Source organism: Lithobates pipiens, unplaced genomic scaffold (assembly GCF_037356315.1).
Source record: "Lithobates pipiens isolate NorthernLeopardFrog02 unplaced genomic scaffold, aLitPip1_a1.2 Scaffold_22, whole genome shotgun sequence".
Classification (NCBI taxonomy): Eukaryota; Metazoa; Chordata; class Amphibia; order Anura; family Ranidae; genus Lithobates; species Lithobates pipiens.
This window is the reverse complement of record NW_027507784.1, coordinates 319,233,570-319,255,167: the sequence shown is the minus strand read 5'-3', so window position 1 is coordinate 319,255,167 and position 21,598 is coordinate 319,233,570. Positions and strand designations below refer to the sequence as shown.

Here is a 21,598-nt window from a genome sequence, read left to right as displayed (position 1 = left end):
ACCGCAATGGGTGGCAGGTGACGTGGCAAATGGACAATCCGCAATGGGTGGCAGGTGACGTGGCAAATGAACAATCCACAATGTATGGCAGGTGACGTGGCAAGTGGACAATCCACAATGAGTGGCAGGTGACATGGCAAGTGGACAATTTGTAATGTGTGGCAAGTGACAATCTGCAACTTGTGGCAAGTGGACAATCTGAAATGAGTGGCAGGTGATGTGGCAAGTGGACAATCCACAATGGGTGGCAGGTCACGTGGCAAGTGGACAATCCGCAATGTGTGGCAGGTGACGTGGCAAGTGGACAATCCCCAATGTGTGGCAGGTGACGTGGAAAGTGGACGATTTGCAATGTGTGGCAGGTCACGTGGCAAGTGGACAATCCACAATGGGTGGCAGGTGGACAATCCGCAACTTGTGACAAGTGACAATCTGCATCTGGTGGCAGGTGACACACTCGAGGCTCCCACTGATTCTGCATTATGGTGAGTTGAACTATTTAATTTTCTATAACAATGCAATAATAGAAATAATGTGTTTCAATCATCCTGACAGCATAACACAAATGGTGCCGTGATAATTGAAGCGCCAACATCAGCCATTGCCCCAATAAATTGCCCCCATAAAAGTATTTTCTATCAGTGCCCCTCCCGAGACTAGAATCTGGATCCGCCCCTGGGTGGGGGGGGCCCATACAACATTTTGCTATGGGGCCCTGTGATTTCTAGTTACGCCCCTGGATAGGGGTTGGAGGTGGGTAGGGGGCGGACGCGGAGACAAGGGACAGTGGTTGGAGGTGGGTAGGGGGGCGGACACGGAGACAAGGGACAGTGGTCGGAGGTGGGTAGGGGGGCGGACACGGAGACAAGGGACAGTGGTCGGAGGTGGGTAGGGGGGCGGACACGGAGACAAGGGACAGTGCTCGGAGGTGGGTAGGGGGGCGGAAACAGAGACCAGGGATAGAGGTCGGAGGTGGGTATGGGGGCAGACACGGAGACAAGGGGCAGTGCTCGGAGGTGGGTAGGGGGGCGGAAACAGAGACCAGGGATAGAGGTCGGAGGTGGGTATGGGGGCAGACACGGAGACAAGGGACAGTGGTCGGAGATGGGTAGGGGGGCGGACATAGAGACCAGGGATAGAGGTCAGAGGTGGGTATGGGGGCATACACGGAGACAAGGGGCAGTGCTCGGAGGGGAGGTGACAGAGACAGGGGGTGAGAGTAGAGGAGTACCTGCACTTTTATTCTGAATTTAGGTTGTCAGAGCACTGAAATCAATAGCAAAAACTTTAGGAAAGAAACTTAAACTGCATATCAAATAAAATTACTACAATGACAAACATTTGCTCCTTTTATTCTCTTAAAAATACAGAGAAAATACTTTCCAGTAAAGCTGCTCATTTTAGCGTACAAAAGTAGAAACTTCCCATTTCTGAAAAAAGCACAGACAGGTTTTTCCATCAATGTTTTTTCTCTGCGATCATTGAACCATATGACAACACATCATTCCATTCCCTGTTATTGAATGGTTTATTCTATCACCCGGCATGATGGTTTATTCTATCACCCGGCATGATGGTTTATTCTATCACCCGGCATGATGGTTTATTCTATCACCCGGCATGCCCACCGCTGTCTGTTGCTGAAGCATTGCATTATGAAATATAAAGCCCAACCAAAATATCACACCTTTTATTTTCTCTGTGTGCCCCAATTTATGTTTTTTATTGATTTTTGATTGTAAAAGTCTTAAAATATCTTATTCTCTTGCATTTACTACCTCAGACTGCAGTACTTTGCCTTGGGAGAGCTGAGCAACAGCCACACCCCTTATCACGGAACACAGATTTGTAATGCCAAGGCACACAGAGAGGGTGTGTCTGACCAGAGAGGGGGCGTGTCTGACCAGAGAGGGGACGTGTCTGACCAGAGAGGGGGCGTGTCTGACCAGGCCTGTTAGATTATGAACAGCACTGGACAGTATGGCCAAACTTTAGTGCCAATCAGATTGTGCAGTAATATTTAAACCAGCCTTTCTCAACCGTTTTACCCCAGAGGAACCCTTGAAATAATGTTTTGGTCTCAGAGAAGACAGAAGATTTAATCATTAGGGGTCAGATGGAATAATGTCCTTTACATTGGTGGCGAGTAGGAAGAATGCCCCTAAACTGGTGGTCAGTGGGAAAAATGCTTCCTGCAATGGTAGTCAGTGGCCAGAATGCCCCTTAAATTGGTGTTCTGTGGAAAGAATGCTCCTTACATTGGTGGTCAGTGGAAAGAATGTCCCTTACAGTGATTGTCAGATGGAAGAATGCCCCTTACATTGGTAGTAAGTAGGATGCATGCCCCCTTACAGTGGGAAGAATGCCCTTACAGTGGTGGTCAGTTGGAGGAATGCTCCTTACGTTTGTGGTCTATGGGAATAAGGATTCTTACATTGGTGGTCAGTAGGAAGAATGCCCATTGCAGTGGTGGTCCGTAGAAAGAATTATCCTCACATTGCTTCTTACATTGGTGGTCCTTGAGAAGCCTGCCCCCTCCAGTGGTGGTTAGGGGGAAGAAATGCTCCTCACATTGGTGGTCAATAGGAAGAATGCTCCTCCTTCAGTGGGGGGTCAGTGAGAAGAATGCATCTCATATTGGTGGTCAGTGGGAAAAATACTCCCTTACATTGGTAATCAGAATCCCACCCTTAAATAGCCAAGAAGATCATTGATGTCATACTGCTGGCTCTGCCAAGTGGTGATGGACCTCAAACTATGAAGGCACCATCAGATGGGAAATCAATCAGCCATAATTTAAAGAACCCCAACCCCCTACCAGCACCACCACAACCTCTATCTAGAGGAACCCTAGAGCTCTGCAGAATCCTGGTTGATAATGGCTGGTTTAGACACTCTGTCATTATAGGAAATTTAAGGTAAAGATTATAATAGCGGTACAAGGCATTAGTACAATGTTACTAAATTTCTATCTCTGCAACTTCAGCTTCACTTGTATGTCTGCTGAGAATATTTCTTAGGGGGCAGAGGCATATTGACTCATGACACATCATATGAGAAAACCTAAGTGGGTCCTTGAAAACAACCTTCATCATTACAATACAGTGACAAGGACAAACTGGTGATACAGAGATGTTAAAAAAAAAAAAACATAAAACAATTAACACCATTAATGTATTTGTGATTTTGAATAGTATAAGTCACTTTTTTCCCTGTAACCGAGGACAAAGAGACTGCAATGCCACCTTCTGGTACTTGATAAGTTTGCACAAAATAGACTGACCTATCCCATTGCAATACTATATGAAGTAAGAATAACACTTATACTCTGTTAATAGGGTTTTACTAACAGGACTGCTGTTGGCCACTGGCAGAAAAGAAGATACTGTACAGGGTTTGGTATTTTGTTTGCTTCTTTCCCCACCAATGTCATTTTGGATTGGAACTAAGTCTCCTAGCAATACCGCAATTTTACTCATTATATCCAATATGTACAAAAATAGACTGAATAGCACTCCTAAGGACAGTGCTCCAGACAGGTACAGTCCACCCTTTCTACAGCTCCATGAATTAAGGGGTCATCTGCCAGTGTTAAGATAGTGCCCCTGGGCAAACCTTTCCCTGTAGCAATGCCGGAGACCTCCCCAGGTGACAAGGCTCGATTCCACATGGCAAAACCAGCCAGATTTCCAACAAAGGCCTCTGAACTGTCGAATCCACCACCCAAGGTGTCCTGCTCCTGTCCAAGAACCAGCGATCCTCCAGGTGGGATCTCATAACCCTTTTGGAACCGTGATCCAGTGGACGTCAGTCTACGGTCAACATAGAACCAGTACTTGCCCTGGATGGAAGACCAGATGAAACAAATGTGATGCCATTTCCCGTCAATCAAGGGCACCAGAGGTAGTTCCCGGAAGGCTGGATCACCAATGACAAAGTGGAAAGAGTCATAGGTGGCACCATTCCTGCCATGCAGGACCAGCTTGTTGTCATTATCTTCTGTGGCATATGAAAGGATGGTGCCCAGGTAACTGGCATTCGTTTTGACCCAACTGCAGATAGACAGTTCATGCAATGATTCCCTCAGGCCTTTAGTGAAGGTGGCATAATTTTCCGTGGATGAGTTAGGGAAAATGAGCATGGAATGCACATTGCAAACTGTAACAAGAACACAAGAGGACATCATTAGTGAACTATCAGAGCAACAAATACAAGAAGACGTTCAAGCAATAATTCCAGAAGAAAATGTGAAATAGTCTCATCAAAAGCAAAAGACTTGCGTAGACAGGACTGAGCAATTGATAATTTTCATGTCAAGACTCTCCCTCTCCGGGAAAATTAATGAACCCCAACAAGCTGTCTAGTGAAACCTGTGCTAAGGATAAACATGTTAAATTGTATACCCCAAATTTCTATTTCAGTTTTGGATAAAACGAGGAAGGATCAGAACTTCTGTTGGGTTTTTAGCTGCTATCCAGGGCTCCACTGAAGAGGTTTCCCTTAATTTACAGTCATGATGACAACGGTTCCACCAGACTGAAAATGAGGGAAATTATGAAACAGAGCAATAAAAAAGTTGGCCATGGTTTTAGTCTTTGCCAGCTCTTTCGAGGAAAAAATGATTTTGCTGCACAAAAACATTAAACTAGCCTTATGTGTACTAAGCAATCACCGAGCAGTGTCTGCAAATCGCTATTATCTACTTCAAAGTACTTTACTTCAGCTATAGAAAACTGTTGGTCCCCATTGATACTATACTGTATATGTACTTAGAAAAGTACTAGAAAGGACACAGGATGACCATGCACACAGAGACCTGTATTTATGAAAAAAATTATCAAAGGAAGTAAAGTTTTAGATTTACATGGTTGTAATAATAAATTGTATTGATTTATATATAATCTGTATATTTTTCCATCTAGAAATGTGTATGTTACAGATGGAAACCTAAATGACAGCTGCAAGAAAATCAGTTGTAAGATAAGCCTCTTGGAAAGAATATTGTTCTTGCTGAAAATCTATTGACAAATCTCTGTCCATAGAACAGTGTTAATTTTTACGTCAAATTTTGATTTAGTTTTAGTCATAGTCATTGACCAAAATGCTGTTTTAGTTGTATTTTAATCATCTGAATTGTTTTGGTTTTAGTTGTATTTTAGTCAACTAAAGTCTCCAGTACATTTTAGTTGACTAAAATTGAATGGGTTTAACTAAACTGTAATGCATAATTTAAGCATTTCTCAGTTTTTTCTAAACTCAATATATAAACTCCTGGAGTAAAAATTTAATAACTTATTATTTATGGTATTAAGGTTTGAACATACACTACAGACAGATTTAGCCGTTGTGATATATAACCAGTGTTCATTTTGACATCAAATTGCGATTTAGTTTTAGTCATAGTCTTTTGACTAAAATATTGTTAATTTCATTGACAAAATTATTGTCGTTGACGATATTAACATTGCTGTACAAGAGACCTGAGGCTGTCCTACTAGGCATCAAGTAGAACATGTACATTGTATGTTATGGGTAAAAGTGGTTGGCCCCATGTAATACATAATCACAAACAATAAACAGAAAAAATGGGTTTATGTCTACAGCCAAACAGCTCTATAGAGATATTTACTTTATAGAAATCTAAAAAAATGTTAAGAAAGCTATAGAGTCATTTCAATGTTGTTCTTGATAAATGGAGGACTACATGGTAGACTTACTAGTGGCTGGAGTTTTGGTGCTTTTCTCTTCAAGTTTTGGAGCAGCTGTGGTATGTGTTGGGATCCTAGTAGATGGAAGAGGTGTTATTGTTTCCCCTGGTGGTCTGGGGTCTCTGACCACAGAACTACGATGGGCTGATATCTGTATAGTATTATCTATGACAGGATCAAGCGGTTGTTGGAACTCAGGAAGGCTGGTTCTCTGGTTGGGCTGTGGACCCATTGTAATGGATGGCACCTTTGTAGTTTGAAGATCAGGCTTCTTCTCTTCTGGTAGACCTAGTTTCTTGGTTACCGCACTGTGTTGACTTGCCATGGGTTCCATTTTGTTTTTGCTGGGTATAAGCATAAGCTGCTCCTCGTGAAACTTTTTCCTTTGGTTATGCTTGGTCTTTAGCTTTAGCAGTCGTTGTTGAATAGTTATTGGCCCTGGATCATTTTGTGGGGGCTCCGGCAGTTTTTCTTCAGGGGTACGATTAATCTCTTGAACCATTAAGGAGCTTGCTGGTAGAATTTCATTTTGTTGCATGTGTTGCATGTTCTGCAGCTGTTTTTCTAGTTCTGCAATTTTTCTGCCCTGACTCTCGACAGACTCTCGAAAGACCTCGATCCCTTTCTGCAGCTCACCCTTGTCTTTCACTAACTGGTAAATAATCCTTTTCTGGTTGTTAAGCGTTGTTGTGAAGTTAGCCATTGCTACATCCTGGGCTTTGTTTTCCTTGGTTATCTGCTTATTCCTCTCAGCCATGGCTCCCTCAAGAGCTGAGATCTTCAGATCCAACTTTTTTGTTTTCTTCTGGACCTTTTTTAACCAAAACTTTACCCCATTCAGCTCCTGCTGAGTCATGTCACTTGAAGCATTGAAGGCTTCTGTCAGTGACCGCTGCTGGTCAGAAATGTGATGGAAACGAGCATCGATGTTGTAGGAGATGTTGTAGTTTTCGGCAATGCCTTGTAAACGGGTCAACGTCATATCTTGGAAACGTCGAAACTGTAACAGAGAAGGAATGATTGTTCATGCTGCAAACCCTATAACAAATATATTCAATTTGTGAGGAATTCAACAGCCCTCGTGCACAAGAATGGTGCATAGAAATAACAATACCAAAAATTGTTTACATTAATTTAAACTGAGGGTAACTGTGATTATGTTAAAAGTAAAGATGCCAATAGCTATGAGATAAAAGGCTAAATACAAATGCTCCACCAAGCTGAACAATCCTGTTTAGGGACTTATTGGCAAACAAAGATACCCAAGGCAGTCAGAGTGTGTCTGCTTGCCCAACCCCCTTTCGTCTCTATTCTCACATGGATAAGGTGGATACACACTATAAAAAAATCCAGTACGATTGTTCGATTTTCGTATAGTGTGTACACAACTTTCGAAATCCAATTCAGACTTCCCAAAGAAAAATTTTCAAAGAGACAAAATTCAAAATTCTTCTTAACAGAACTAACGATTTTCATTTATGTACTGTTTCCATACCGTTTTCGTACAAGAAACATCTGATATGAAAGACTGTGCCTGATCAGAAACAATAAACAAAAAAAAGGGGGGGGGTTGGAGCTCTTCTTTAAGAGTTTCAAACCCAATTGCCACCTGATAAAGGATTTGCTGAAATGTGAGTCCCTACCCTCCTGTCTTTTCTTCCCCTCCTCTCTCACCCTCTCCCATGGCTTCCTTTCATCTTTTCCATTCTTCCCTTCCTTTCCCGATCCTCACACATTCTGCTTTTCCATCGTCTTTTGTACACTCTTTTTCCTCTCTTGTCGTTCCTCTCCCTCACCCTCTCCCTCTCTTCTCCTCTCCATTGCTCACCTCTACAGAGTGTAGAGAATGTTGTACTGAGGGGCAGGGCATGATGTGTCTTCTGTATTACCACTCTGCACCAGGGCAACTTGGCAGTGGCCTATACTTGCACAGAAATTACCGTAAAGCCAGCAATAGGTCAAGAATTAACATAGGGATGACATTTTTAGAGTAAATGCCAGTCCAACTGAATTTTTAGGTGGCTACAGTACAGCTCCAAGTTTGTCAGCCCTTTAAATAACCATTTTATTGGAAATTAACACTGCCAGCACCTGTTTCTTCTTTTGATCACCAAGACCTCCAGCAAAGTGATGAACAGGAAGATATCTAGCCTATAGGGTGGGAGGGCAATGCCATGCAAAATGTCCAGTAATACCTTTCAATGATGTAAAGAGTAAACTAGTGCGCTCCACCTAATATGTCATAAAAAATACAAAATTGATGCGCATAGGAAGCAGCCAGCATAAGAACAGTGATCTCTGCACTAAAAAATAGGTATATAGATTAATAAGAATGCGGCGCTACCTAAAAGTGCTAAAACTTATAAATGAATAATAATCCCAAAATCAATATAAATCAAATAATATCGACTAGATAAAACATGGATATAATAAGAAATGAATCAAAATAAATAATCCAAATTAAGATACGCGTGCACGCAATAAATGTGCAACAATTAGTGAATAAAAGTCCGTGAAAAATTTTCAATGAACTTTGAAAAAGTTACGTTCTGTAACGCAACGCGTCAGGGAAGGAATTTGGTGTCGGACCTATCACTTCCGGTTTACGGCCGAAACCGGAAGTCCGCGGTTGCTGCACACTCTGCTGTATTTGTGAATGTAAGTGTGGATTTTACCTTTTATTTCAATAAAATAGCGAAGATACTACAGATGAAAGCCCTCTGTGTTTTTCCATTTTATATGGCTTGGATATCCTGGAGCTATTGGGAGGGCATATAATATATAACCTTACAGTGAAATACAAACAGCGGTGGAGCAGTGTGACTGAATGATTAAGAAGCCAGCAGTTACCCTTTTACACAGTGCCTGTTTACCAGCTATTGGAGGTGAGAGGCTGGGGAAAATAGTTGGTGCACCCATTAAGCACTGAAGTTTGCAGTGATTTGCCACTCTTGGGAATTGATTCTTCACACTTTTTTGCATGAACTTTATTTATATATTTTTTGCAATTCTATCAGTCATCAGTGCACTTTATTTATGGACAATCACGTGTGTATATTGATTATTTAAATAGTCACTACATTTGTTTTTTTTTCACGGATTTTCACTTTATATATTTTTATATATTTTTATATATATATATATATTTTTTATATGCTTGTTTACATTTGGATTATCTATGCAAATTATTTCTATTTAATCACTGGATTGAAAATTTTTCACGGACTTTTATTCACTAATTGTTGCACATTTATTGCGTGCACGCGTATCTTAATTTGGATTATTTATATTGATTCATTTCTTATTATATCCATGTTTTATCTAGTCGATATTATTTGATTTATATTGATTTTGGGATTATTATTCATTTATAAGTTTTAGCACTTTTAGGTAGTGCCGCATTCTTATTAATCTATATACCTTTCAATGATGGAGCCTTTCCACAGTCAAAAACCGTGGATTTCACAAAACAGTAGAGCTACAAAACAGCTACTGTTTGGAATGTGTATTCATAAAAAAAATCACCAGACCTCCTTCCATTTTTTAGTAGGCTAGAAATTTATTTGCTATTGTTTTTATGGCTGTTGGTTGTCATTGGGGGAAATTTCCTCCCGTGTAGTCAGCAAGACAGAAGATGAGAGCAACCTCTTCAGCAGAGAAGCAGAAACATATGAAAGCACTTTTTTAAGCTGTAAGAACCTTTATCAGTTTCTCGCTGAAGTATGTGTCCTTATTCGGAATATTTTCGTTTATATTATAAGATTCACAAAGCATGTTCCCCCGTCTGCCACCCCGAGAATGTCTGTTGTAGTCCCGGGTTCCATGGGCTTGTTTTAACCCTGTAATTGACATGAGGCTGGGGTTGGAAACCGATGGCCGCGATTGCACATAAATGTGCACATGATGAACTCACGTGCACCCAACCCACAACCCATTTTAACCCCTTCACACAGACCATACATACATATCAGGCTTGGGCTTTAGGAGGTTGTATCGGGGTGATGCCTCACCCTGGTACCATTTTTTAGAGCCGGTGGTTGGCTTTCTTGGGATAACAATCGATGCAGCTAAGAAGGGGCTCAGCTGTTATCCCAAGCAGCAGGAAGAGACATCCCCCCTTCCGCTGCCTTCTGTGGCTCGCGTGGGCTCTTCCGTCCCACCGGGAGGCCCGAGCCACTAGCCGACATGTCCGCTGGCTTGCCGGAGACCCGAACAAAGCTGTAATCAGCTTTGATCGGGTCTTGGAGCTAGTAACCCGAAAGCGATGTACAAATACCAGCATTTACAATCACTTTAAGATATAGAATCCCCTTCTGCTCCTAGAACCACTTTAAAATCTATAACTAACCCAGAACCGTATTTTTATTTCTCAATAAAAGTATGAAAGAGTATCCTGGGGAACATTTTTAAATGTTTATTGCAGAGAAATCTCTCTGAAGTTAAAGGAAATCCCCTCTTAGGCAGACCATACATGGGTCGAATTTCGAAAGAATTTTCTTTCAAAATCTTACCTAAGAATTTTCGTTAGTATTTCGCACCATTAGTGGGCTGCAGAAAAAGCCGATTTTCTATCGGCAATTGGAACAAACAAATGATTTTCTAATCAATGATGGGAGAATCATGCGAGAATTGTAATCGAAAAAGAAATGCACATGTGTAAGAAAGGAAAATTCCTGGAAAGAAAAGAAGATTCCCGGCCAAGAAAATTATTTTCTGTAGCAACATGAGATGAAATTGAAGGCTTGGTTGGCCAAATTTCGAAATCAATGGGGGCACCACCGGATCACAAAATGCACAAATTTTCTGATTTTCAAAAGAAAATTCTTTTGAAATTCGACCATGTATGGCCAGCCTTAGATAAGCTTCCCCACTGGATTATTTCTCCTCACCTCTTATTCTGATGTCAACTGCAAATTTTGGAATTTTCCATTCCTTTTTGGGTCAGTGAGAAGGATCACCAGTAGAAGTAGAGAAGGTGAAACTCTCAAGCGGGGTCAAAGACAGAAAGTACAAAGAGTTCAATCCTCTCACTACTCCAACCAAAGTCACACTTCAAAAGTCTGAAGAGAAGCATGACAGGTGCCACTGCAAAATCAATCAAAGGAACAGCGGTCACCTGACATGTGAAAGTTGCAGGTCTGTCAACTGCCTGACCTCGGGGTCCTGTCATCCAGCATTGGAGTGTGCATTGTGTGAGGTCAGACATTTCACAAATAGCAGCTGTCAGACTCCAGGTCTCCTCTGATCCCCAAAAATCAGGAGAGGTACTGTAATGCCGTGTACACACGGCCGGAATTTTCGAAGGAAACAGTCCGATGGGAGCTTTTCATCGGATTTTCTGACCTTGTGTATGCCCATCAGTCTTTTTCTGTCGACATTTCCAACGGTCTTTAGATTTTCAGACGGAAAACCTTTATATCGGATTTTTTGATTGTGTGTATGCAATTCCGACACACAAAATTCAGACGCATGCTCGGAAACAATTTGACGCCTGCTCAGAAGCATTAAACTTCCCTTTTATAGTGCCGTAGAATGTATTGTATGTCACGGTGTTATTGACCGTCGGAATTTGGTGTGACCGCGTGTAGGCAAGACATTTTGAGCGAAATTCCGTCGGAATTCCGACGGGAAAACCATCAGAGCTTTTTCCAAGGAGAATTGCGATCGTGTGTACGTGGCATAAGAGTAAGTATAATTGGGGCAAATATAAATTTTTCATAGGTAAGCCTGTAAAATAATAGAAACCAAAGACTGAATATTAAGGCTCCAGCATGAGTGCAGTTGTGACAGCTTTTCGTTCAAGCGACTCATGGCGCTTCTTATCAGATTTCCTGAAAAAACTTCAGAATAGAATTTACAGTGCCTTGAAAAAGTATTCATACCCCTTGAAATTTTTCACATTTTTCATGTTACAACCCGAAAATGTACCGTAAATGTATTTTACTGGGATTTTATGTGATTTTTTTTACAAATAAATATGTGAAAAGTGTGGGGTGCATTTGAATTTAGCTCGCTCTTAGACCCCTTTCACACCACACCGCCGATAGCGTGGGCGGTAAAATGCCGCTATTTTTAGCGGCGTTTTACCGCCGGAATTGAGGCGCATTTTGGCTGCTAGCGGGGCGCTTTTACCCCCGCTAGCGGCCAAGAAAGGGTTAAAACCGCCGGCAATACACCGCAATAGCGGCGTTTTGCTGGCGGTATTACAGCGCTGCCCCATTGATTTCAATGGGGAGCAGCGGTGGAGGAGCGGTAAACACACCGCTCCTTCACCGCTCCAAAGAAGCTGCTGGCAGGACTTTTTTCTGACGTCCTACCAGCTCACCGCTGTAGTGTGAAAGCCCTCGGGGCTTTCACACTACATACAATGGTGCAGCTTCTTTAGGGCGGATTGCAGGCGCTATTTCTAACGCTATAGCACCTGCAAAACGCCCTGGTGTGAAAGGGGGCTTACTGTGATACTCATAACTAAAATCTAGTGAAACCAGGGCTCGAGTGCTGTGGGAACGCATGGGAACGGCGTTCCCGTACTATTTCCACAGCGGGAACGCCGTTCCCATTAGCTGTCTGAGCAAGGCCGGCTGAGGCTATGCAGCGCGTAGTCCGCGCCGCTCCTCAGCCGCCGAGTGACTGGTTGCTAGGCAGAGGCCGCTCCGCATCTAGCAACCGGTCACATGACTTCGGCGTGGGCACGCACTGGCACGAGCCCGTCAGTGTGACACACGCTGCGCGCCGGACTGTCCTCCCGCTCCCCTCTACCCAGTGCCTCCTGGGGAAACAGCCGCTGCAGTGCACTTTGAGTTTATTTCTTCTCCCCCCAGAACAGAAGGGAAGAAGAGAATACCAGGAGGTCAGTCACTAGTAGTGTCATGTGTAAGTAAGTTGCATTCTGCAATACCCTGCCAAATTGCCAATACTCATCCATACTCTGCAATACCCTGTCAATACTCATCAATACTCTGCAATACCCTGCCAATACTCATCAATACTCTGCAATAACCCGCCAATACTCTGCAATACCCTGCCAATACTCTGCAGTACCCTATCAATACTCTGCACTACCCTATCAATACTCTGCAATACCCCGCAAATACTCTCCAATACTCTGCAATACCCGCCAATACTCTGCAATACCCGTCAATACTCTGCAATACATACCCTGCCAATACTCTGCAGTACCCTATCAATACTCTGCAATACCCTGCCAATACTCTGCAATACCCTATCAATACTCTGCAATACCCTATCAATACTCTGCAATACCCTATCAATACTCTGCAATACCCTATCAATACTCTGCAATACCCCGCCAATACTCTGCAATACCCCGCCAATACTCTGCAATACCCCGCCAATACTCTGCAATACCCGTCAATACTCTGCAATACATACCCTGCCAATACTCTGCAGTACCCTATCAATACTCTGCAATACCCTGCCAATACTCTGCAATACCCTGCCAATACTCTGCAATACCCTATCAATACTCTGCAATACCCTGCCAATACTCTGCAATACCCTATCAATACTCTGCAATACCCTATCAGTATCAATACTCTGCACTACCCTATCAATACTCTGCAATACCCTATCAATACTCTGCACTACCCTATCAATACTCTGCAATACCCCGCCAATACTCTGCAATACCCCGCCAATACTCTGCAATACCCCGCCAATACTCTGCAATACATACCCTGCCAATACTCTGCAATACCCTGCCAATACTCTGCAGTACCCTATCAATACTCTGCAATACTCTGCAATACCCTGCCAATACTCTGCAATACCCTGCCAATACATACCCTGCCAATACATACCCTGCCAATACATACCCTGTCAATACTCTTCAATACTCTGCCAATACTCTTCAATATCCTGCCAATACTCTGCAATACATACCCTGCCAATACTCTGCAATACCCTATCAATACTCTGCAATACTGTGCCAATACCCTGCCAATACTCTGCAATACCCTGTCAATACTCTTCAATACTCTGCCAATACCCTGCCAATACTCTGCAATACCCTGCCAATACTCTGCAATACCCTGCCAATACTCTGCAATACCCTGCCGAAACTCTGCAATATCCTATCAATACTCTGCAATACTCTGCAATACCCTGCCAATACTCTGCCAATAAATACCCTGCCAATACTCTGCCAATACTCTGCCAATACTCTGCCAATACTCTGCCAATACTCTGCCAATACTCTGCAATACATACCCTGCCAATACTCTGCAATACCCTGCCAATACTCTGCCAATATACACCCTGCAATACCCTATCAATACTCTGCAATACCCTGCCAATACTCTGCCAATAAATACCCTGCCAATACTCTGCAATACCCTGTCAATACTCTGCCAATACTCTGCAATACTCTGCAATACATACCCTGCCAATACTCTGCAACACCCTGCCAATACTCTGCAACACCCTGCCAATACTCTGCAACACCCTGCCAATACTTTGCAATACCCTGCCAATACTCTGCAATACCCTGCCAATACTCTGCAATACTGTGCCAATACTCTGCAATATCCTATCAATACTCTGCAATACTCTGCAATACCCTGCCAATACTCGGCCAATAAATACCCTGCCAATACTCTGCCAATACTCTGCCAATACTCTGCCAATACTCTGCCAATACTCTGCAATACATACCCTGCCAATACTCTGCAATACCCTGCCAATACTCTGCCAATATACACCCTGCAATACCCTATCAATACTCTGCAATACCCTGCCAATACTCTGCCAATAAATACCCTGCCAATACTCTGCAATACCCTGTCAATACTCTGCCAATACTCTGCAATACTCTGCAATACATACCCTGCCAATACTCTGCAACACCCTGCCAATACTCTGCAACACCCTGCCAATACTCTGCAATACCCTGCCAATACTCTGCAATACCCTGCCAATACTCTGCAATACCCTGTCAATACTCCGCAATACTCTGCCAATACTCTGCCAATACATACCCTGCCAATACTCTGCAATACCCTGCCAATACTCTGCAATACCCTGTCAATACTCCGCAATACTCTGCCAATACTCTGCCAATACATACCCTGCCAATACTCTGCAATACCCTGCCAATACTCTTCAATACTCTGCCAATACTCACCAATACTCTGCCAATACTCGCCAATACTCTGCCAATACTCTTCAATACTTTGCCAATACTCTGCCAATACTCTGCCAATACTCTGCCAATACTCTTCAATACCCTGCCAATACCCTGCCAATACCCTGCCAATACTCTGCAATACCCTGCCAATACTCTGCAATACCCCATCAATACTCTGCAATACTGTGCCAATACTCTGCAATACCCTGCCAATACTCTGCCAATACTCTTCAATACCCTGCCAATACTCTTCAATACTCTGCCAATACTCTTCAATACCCTGCCAATACTCTTCAATACCCTGCCAATACTCTGCAATACCCTGCCAATACTCTGCAATACCCCATCAATACTCTGCAATACTGTGCCAATACTCTGCAATACCCTGCCAATACTCTGCCAATACACACCCTGCAATACCCTATCAATACTCTTCAATATCCTGCCAATACTCTTCAATATCCTGCCAATACTCTGCAATACATACCCTGCCAATACTCTGCAACACCCTGCCAATACTCTGCAATACCCTGCCAATACTCTTCAATACTCTGCCAATACTCGCCAATACTCTGCCAATACTCGCCAATACTCTGCCAATACTCTTCAATACTCTGCCAATACTCTGCCAATACTCTGCCAATACTCTTCAATACCCTGCCAATACCCTGCCAATACCCTGCCAATACTCTGCAATACCCTGCCAATACTCTGCAATACCCCATCAATACTCTGCAATACTGTGCCAATACTCTGCAATACCCTGCCAATACTCTGCCAATACTCTTCAATACCCTGCCAATACTCTTCAATACTCTGCCAATACTCTTCAATACCCTGCCAATACTCTGCAATACCCTGCCAATACTCTGCAATACCCTGCCAATACTCTGCAATACTGTGCCAATACTCTGCAATACCCTGCCAATACTCTGCCAATACACACCCTGCAATACCCTATCAATACTCTTCAATATCCTGCCAATACTCTTCAATATCCTGCCAATACTCTGCAATACATACCCTGCCAATACTCTGCAACACCCTGCCAATACTCTGCAATACCCTATCAATACTCTGCAATACTGTGCCAATACTCTGCAATACTGTGCCAATACTCTGCAATATCCTATCAATACTCTGCAATACTCTGCAATACCCTGCCAATACTCGGCCAATAAATACCCTGCCAATACTCTGCCAATACTCTGCAATACATACCCTGCCAATACTCTGCAATACCCTGCCAATACTCTGCCAATATACACCCTGCAATACCCTATCAATACTCTGCAATACCCTGCCAATACTCTGCCAATAAATACCCTGCCAATACTCTGCAATACCCTGTCAATACTCTGCCAATACTCTGCAATACTCTGCAATACATACCCTGCCAATACTCTGCAACACCCTGCCAATACTCTGCAACACCCTGCCAATACTCTGCAACACCCTGCCAATACTCTGCAATACCCTGCCAATACTCTGCAATACCCTGCCAATACTCTGCAATACCCTGTCAATACTCCGCAATACTCTGCCAATACTCTGCCAATACATACCCTGCCAATACTCTGCAATACCCTGCCAATACTCTGCAATACCCTGCCAATACTCTGCAATACCCTGTCAATACTCCGCAATACTCTGCCAATACTCTGCCAATACATACCCTGCCAATACTCTGCAATACCCTGCCAATACTCTTCAATACTCTGCCAATACTCGCCAATACTCTGCCAATACTCGCCAATACTCTGCCAATACTCTGCCAATACTCTGCCAATACTCTGCCAATACTCTTCAATACCCTGCCAATACCCTGCCAATACCCTGCCAATACCCTGCCAATACTCTGCAATACCCTGCCAATACTCTGCAATACCCCATCAATACTCTGCAATACTGTGCCAATACTCTGCAATACCCTGCCAATACTCTGCCAATACTCTTCAATACCCTGCCAATACTCTTCAATACTCTGCCAATACTCTTCAATACCCTGCCAATACTCTTCAATACCCTGCCAATACTCTTCAATACCCTGCCAATACTCTGCAATACCCTGCCAATACTCTGCAATACCCCATCAATACTCTGCAATACTGTGCCAATACTCTGCAATACCCTGCCAATACTCTGCCAATACACACCCTGCAATACCCTATCAATACTCTTCAATATCCTGCCAATACTCTTCAATATCCTGCCAATACTCTGCAATACATACCCTGCCAATACTCTGCAACACCCTGCCAATACTCTGCAATACCCTGCCAATACTCTTCAATACTCTGCCAATACTCGCCAATACTCTGCCAATACTCGCCAATACTCTGCCAATACTCTTCAATACTCTGCCAATACTCTGCCAATACTCTGCCAATACTCTTCAATACCCTGCCAATACCCTGCCAATACCCTGCCAATACTCTGCAATACCCTGCCAATACTCTGCAATACCCCATCAATACTCTGCAATACTGTGCCAATACTCTGCAATACCCTGCCAATACTCTGCCAATACTCTTCAATACCCTGCCAATACTCTTCAATACTCTGCCAATACTCTTCAATACCCTGCCAATACTCTTCAATACCCTGCCAATACTCTTCAATACCCTGCCAATACTCTGCAATACCCTGCCAATACTCTGCAATACCCTGCCAATACTCTGCAATACCCCATCAATACTCTGCAATACTGTGCCAATACTCTGCAATACCCTGCCAATACTCTGCCAATACACACCCTGCAATACCCTATCAATACTCTTCAATATCCTGCCAATACTCTTCAATATCCTGCCAATACTCTGCAATACATACCCTGCCAATACTCTGCAACACCCTGCCAATACTCTGCAATACCCTATCAATACTCTGCAATACTGTGCCAATACTCTGCAATACTGTGCCAATACTCTGCAATACCCTGCCAATACTCTGCCAATAAATACCCTGCCAATACTCTGCAATACCCTGTCAATACTCTGCAATACTCTGCCAATACTCTGCAATACATACCCTGCCAATACTCTGCAATACCCTGCCAATACTCTGCCAATACACACCCTGCAATACCCTATCAATGCTCTTCAATATTCTTCCAATACTCTTCAATATCCTGCCAATACTCTGCAATACTCTGCAATACATACCCCGCCAATACTCTGCAATACCCTGCCAATACATACCCTATCAATACTCTGCAATACCCTGCCAATACTCTGCAATACATACCCTATCAATACTCTGCAATACCCTGCCAATACTCTGCAATACATACCCTATCAATACTCTGCAATACCCTGCCAATACTCTGCAATACCCTATCAATACTCTACAATACATACCCTATCAATACTCTGCAATACCCTGCCAATACTCTGCAATACCCTATCAATACTCTGCAATACCCTGCCAATACATACCCTGCCGATGCTCTGCAATACTCTGCCAATACTCTTCAATACATACCCTGCCAATACTCTGCAATACCCTGCCAATACTCTTCAATACTCTGCCAATATTTATTCCTGTTTGTGGGATATTTTCTAATGGGCTGTGTAACAGAATTTGGAACAGGGTGTATTTGTGGTAGAAATTCCCTGCGAGGGAAAGATCATCACCCATTGTGTTGATTGTTTTGTTTGACACGTTATTTTGTTTTTGTAAACTGGCACTTTACAATAAATTTTGTACTGTATTTTCTGTGCAGTATATATGCATATGAGCGTACCTTTTTTTTTTTTTTTTTGGTGGGGGAATGGATCTTGGGTGGGAGTTCCCACACTTTTTTTCCCAGGACTTGACCCCTGAGTGAAACCAATTACCTTCAGAAGTCACCTAATTAGTAATAAAGCCCACCTGTGTGTAATTTAATCTCAGTATAAATACAGCTGTTAATCATTATGATTAAAACGGAGTTCTAGCCTTTTCATGTTTATTAAAAGTCAGTAGTTGCAAAAAATGTAGTTGCTGACTTTTAATAAACTGACATTTACCTGTTCCACAGTCCAGCAATGCGGCCAAATGGAGCGTCGCTTCTCTCCCCCTCCTCTCCGCCGGCGCCTCCATTGCCACTCTGCCACTCTGAAGCTTTTGGCTTCACAGCCGGGCACGCATGGAGCATGCGTGAGTCGCACTGCGCTCCCGGAGTGGGTAGCCTAAGGCAAAACGAGGAGTCGCCTTGGCAGTCCCTGGGCAGAAGGAGGAAGTGGGACAGGAAGTCCCCTTCCTAACGAAGGCCCAACCCCCCCAAAAAAATCACATGCCAAACGTGGCATGTAAGGGTGCTTAAAGCGGAAGTTCCATTTTTGGGTGGAACTCCGCTTTAAGAACAAGATGTATGTGTGAAATGCGTCTATGTGACCACATTTTTTCTTTGGTGTTATCTTTGTGAAGCAAAATAAAAGGCAATAGGAAGTTCTGCATGTGCAGCCATTTCTATCTTCTTTCCAAGAGGACTACTCAGGCCGGGTGCTGTGATGTTTTCGGGAAGCTATGTGTAGCACCTTGCCAGACCCTCCCAGCAGCCATAATTAGATATATACAAGGTGCATAGAGAAACTCATAGACTCAGTGATCACGTCACTTGATCTAAAATTAGATACCTAACAAAACTATAATTTAAACATTTAATTAACGTGTTGTTGAGGGGGGTGAGAAGAAGCAAGGGAAGCCAAAATATAACCAGAATAGACGTCAGCCCTAAAGTGGTTGTAAACCCTCACATATACCTAATGAAGTGACTGGCCTCAGGTGATACACAGAGATTAAACAAATTTTCCTACATAAGTTGTACCTCTTTATCTGAAGTCTTCTCACCCCTACAGCCATTCAAAGTCTACAAATTATAAAGCTTGTCTGATCGGTCAAAAAAAGGGAGTGGAGAGCTGAAGTTACACTCTGCAGAACTGATAGGAGGAAAGGGACACGCCCCACCCTTCACACAGCACATAGGAACAGACCTGAGGCTGTGAATCACAGACTGTGTGCGGGAGATCCCTCCTCTGTCACCTTTTTTTTCTTGGTGTCAGGAAACTTGTCAGACGTGATTCATACTGATAGCAGCAGACAGAAATTACACTTAGTGCTCTGGATTTAGACAAGTACACATTATAGAGGGTTAGTTCCCTTGTTCCTATTTCATGTTTGAGGTTTACAACCACTTTAAGTTTTCATAAAAATAGTTTCCTACTAGACGAGACCTTATTTATTTTCCACAACATCAGAAGAACAACATGACCAATCCTCACCTGTTCCTCCAGCCTTCTGAACCTCTCAAAAAATGGCTTCCTCTGCTCCAGTACCCGCCGTTGCTCCATAAAGACGCTCTGTAGGCAGAAACCAACCAAGAACAGGAACCTGAAGATGTGACCTCCAGCCATCATCATTGTCCACCGTCCTTTTGATATCACTTACGAAATATGAATCTTCTTATATGGACTATGACTCTTTCAACTTTCTGGTCCCTCGGTTTACATTCCTTACTCTTTTACTTTCCAGTAGACGTCCTCTTTGTGATAAATGGCCTTCCTTTATTATTTTCCAAAAAGTTGTATTCCCTTATTTATTCCTTTTTTATTGTTCCTTTATATGTCCTCACGTGCAGATTCCGAGCTTCTCCTCCAGTCTGAACCTTTCCTCCTCTGATTCTTCTCTCTGTGTTCCCCCCACACTCAGCTCTGGCTCCATCCACAAATAGATGGGTTTTGCAGGCGCACGGACTATTCCCAATGAGCCAATTTTAGACGCTAGAAGGAGCGTCTTGTATGCCCGGGCTCCAGAAAAAAAGTGATATTTATGGGACAGCCTATGAAACTGACTAGGTCAGTCTTATTTTAAGTCTTTTTGCAGATACCAGGAGCTCCTCTTTCAACCACATGGTTTTTACAGCATCCTGGACAGCATGGAGTGTACAATGGAAGATAATATCAACACAAAGTAAATGGCAAGCTTTCCGTAAAAACTCCAAGAGATGTAATAAGCAACAAGGTTCATGTAACCCTTTCACTCACAGAGCCTTTTTTTGTGCACACATACTAAAATTATTTCTTATTTAAAAAATGTTCTCAATACAATTTATTGATTTTTCAAATAGTTTATATATATATATATATATATATATATATACCATTTGAGTGTCATGGCAAAGGCTGTGAATACTTACAGTATGTACATGTGATTTTTTTTTTTAGTTTTAATAAATTTGCAGGTTTCAAATAAACTTCTTTCATATTGTCATTAAGGGGTATTTTTTGTAGAATTTTGAAGAAAATTATTAAGTTAATCCATTTTGGAATAAGGCTTTAACATAAAAAATGTGGAAGAAGTGAAGCGCTGTGAATACTTTCCAGATGCACTGTGTAAGGCTGGATTCACACCTATGCAGTTTTAGTGCTTTTTGCATTTTGCAGATTTGTACTACAGTCCATTTAACATGGTTGCCTATGGAACACGTTCTGTAGTGCAAATCTGCAAAAATGCAAAAAGCACAACGAATGCATAGGTGTGAATGCAGCCTAAGTGTAAATATATATATATATATATATATATATATATATAAATATATATATATATATATATATATATATTTATACATATATATATATATACATACACACACATATATATATATATATATATATATATATATATATATATACATACATACACACACACACACACACACACAAACAATGCATAGGTGTGAATGCAGCCTAAGTGTGTGTGTGTG

General features: G+C 42.5%; 1 protein-coding gene across 1 annotated transcript; it reads right to left on the bottom strand.

The window, feature by feature from the left end:
- Positions 1-1,336: 1,336 nt before the first annotated feature.
- Positions 1,337-20,645, bottom strand: PTX4 (pentraxin 4). The gene is made up of 3 exons (XM_077449470.1): positions 20,118-20,645; positions 5,718-6,708; positions 1,337-4,158 (listed from the first exon to the last, which is right to left on the bottom strand). The coding sequence occupies exons 1-3, from the start codon at positions 20,253-20,255 to the stop codon at positions 3,518-3,520; spliced, it is 1,770 nt and encodes a 589-aa protein (XP_077305596.1). The 5' UTR covers positions 20,256-20,645; the 3' UTR covers positions 1,337-3,517.
- Between the last annotated feature and the right edge of the window lie 953 nt (positions 20,646-21,598).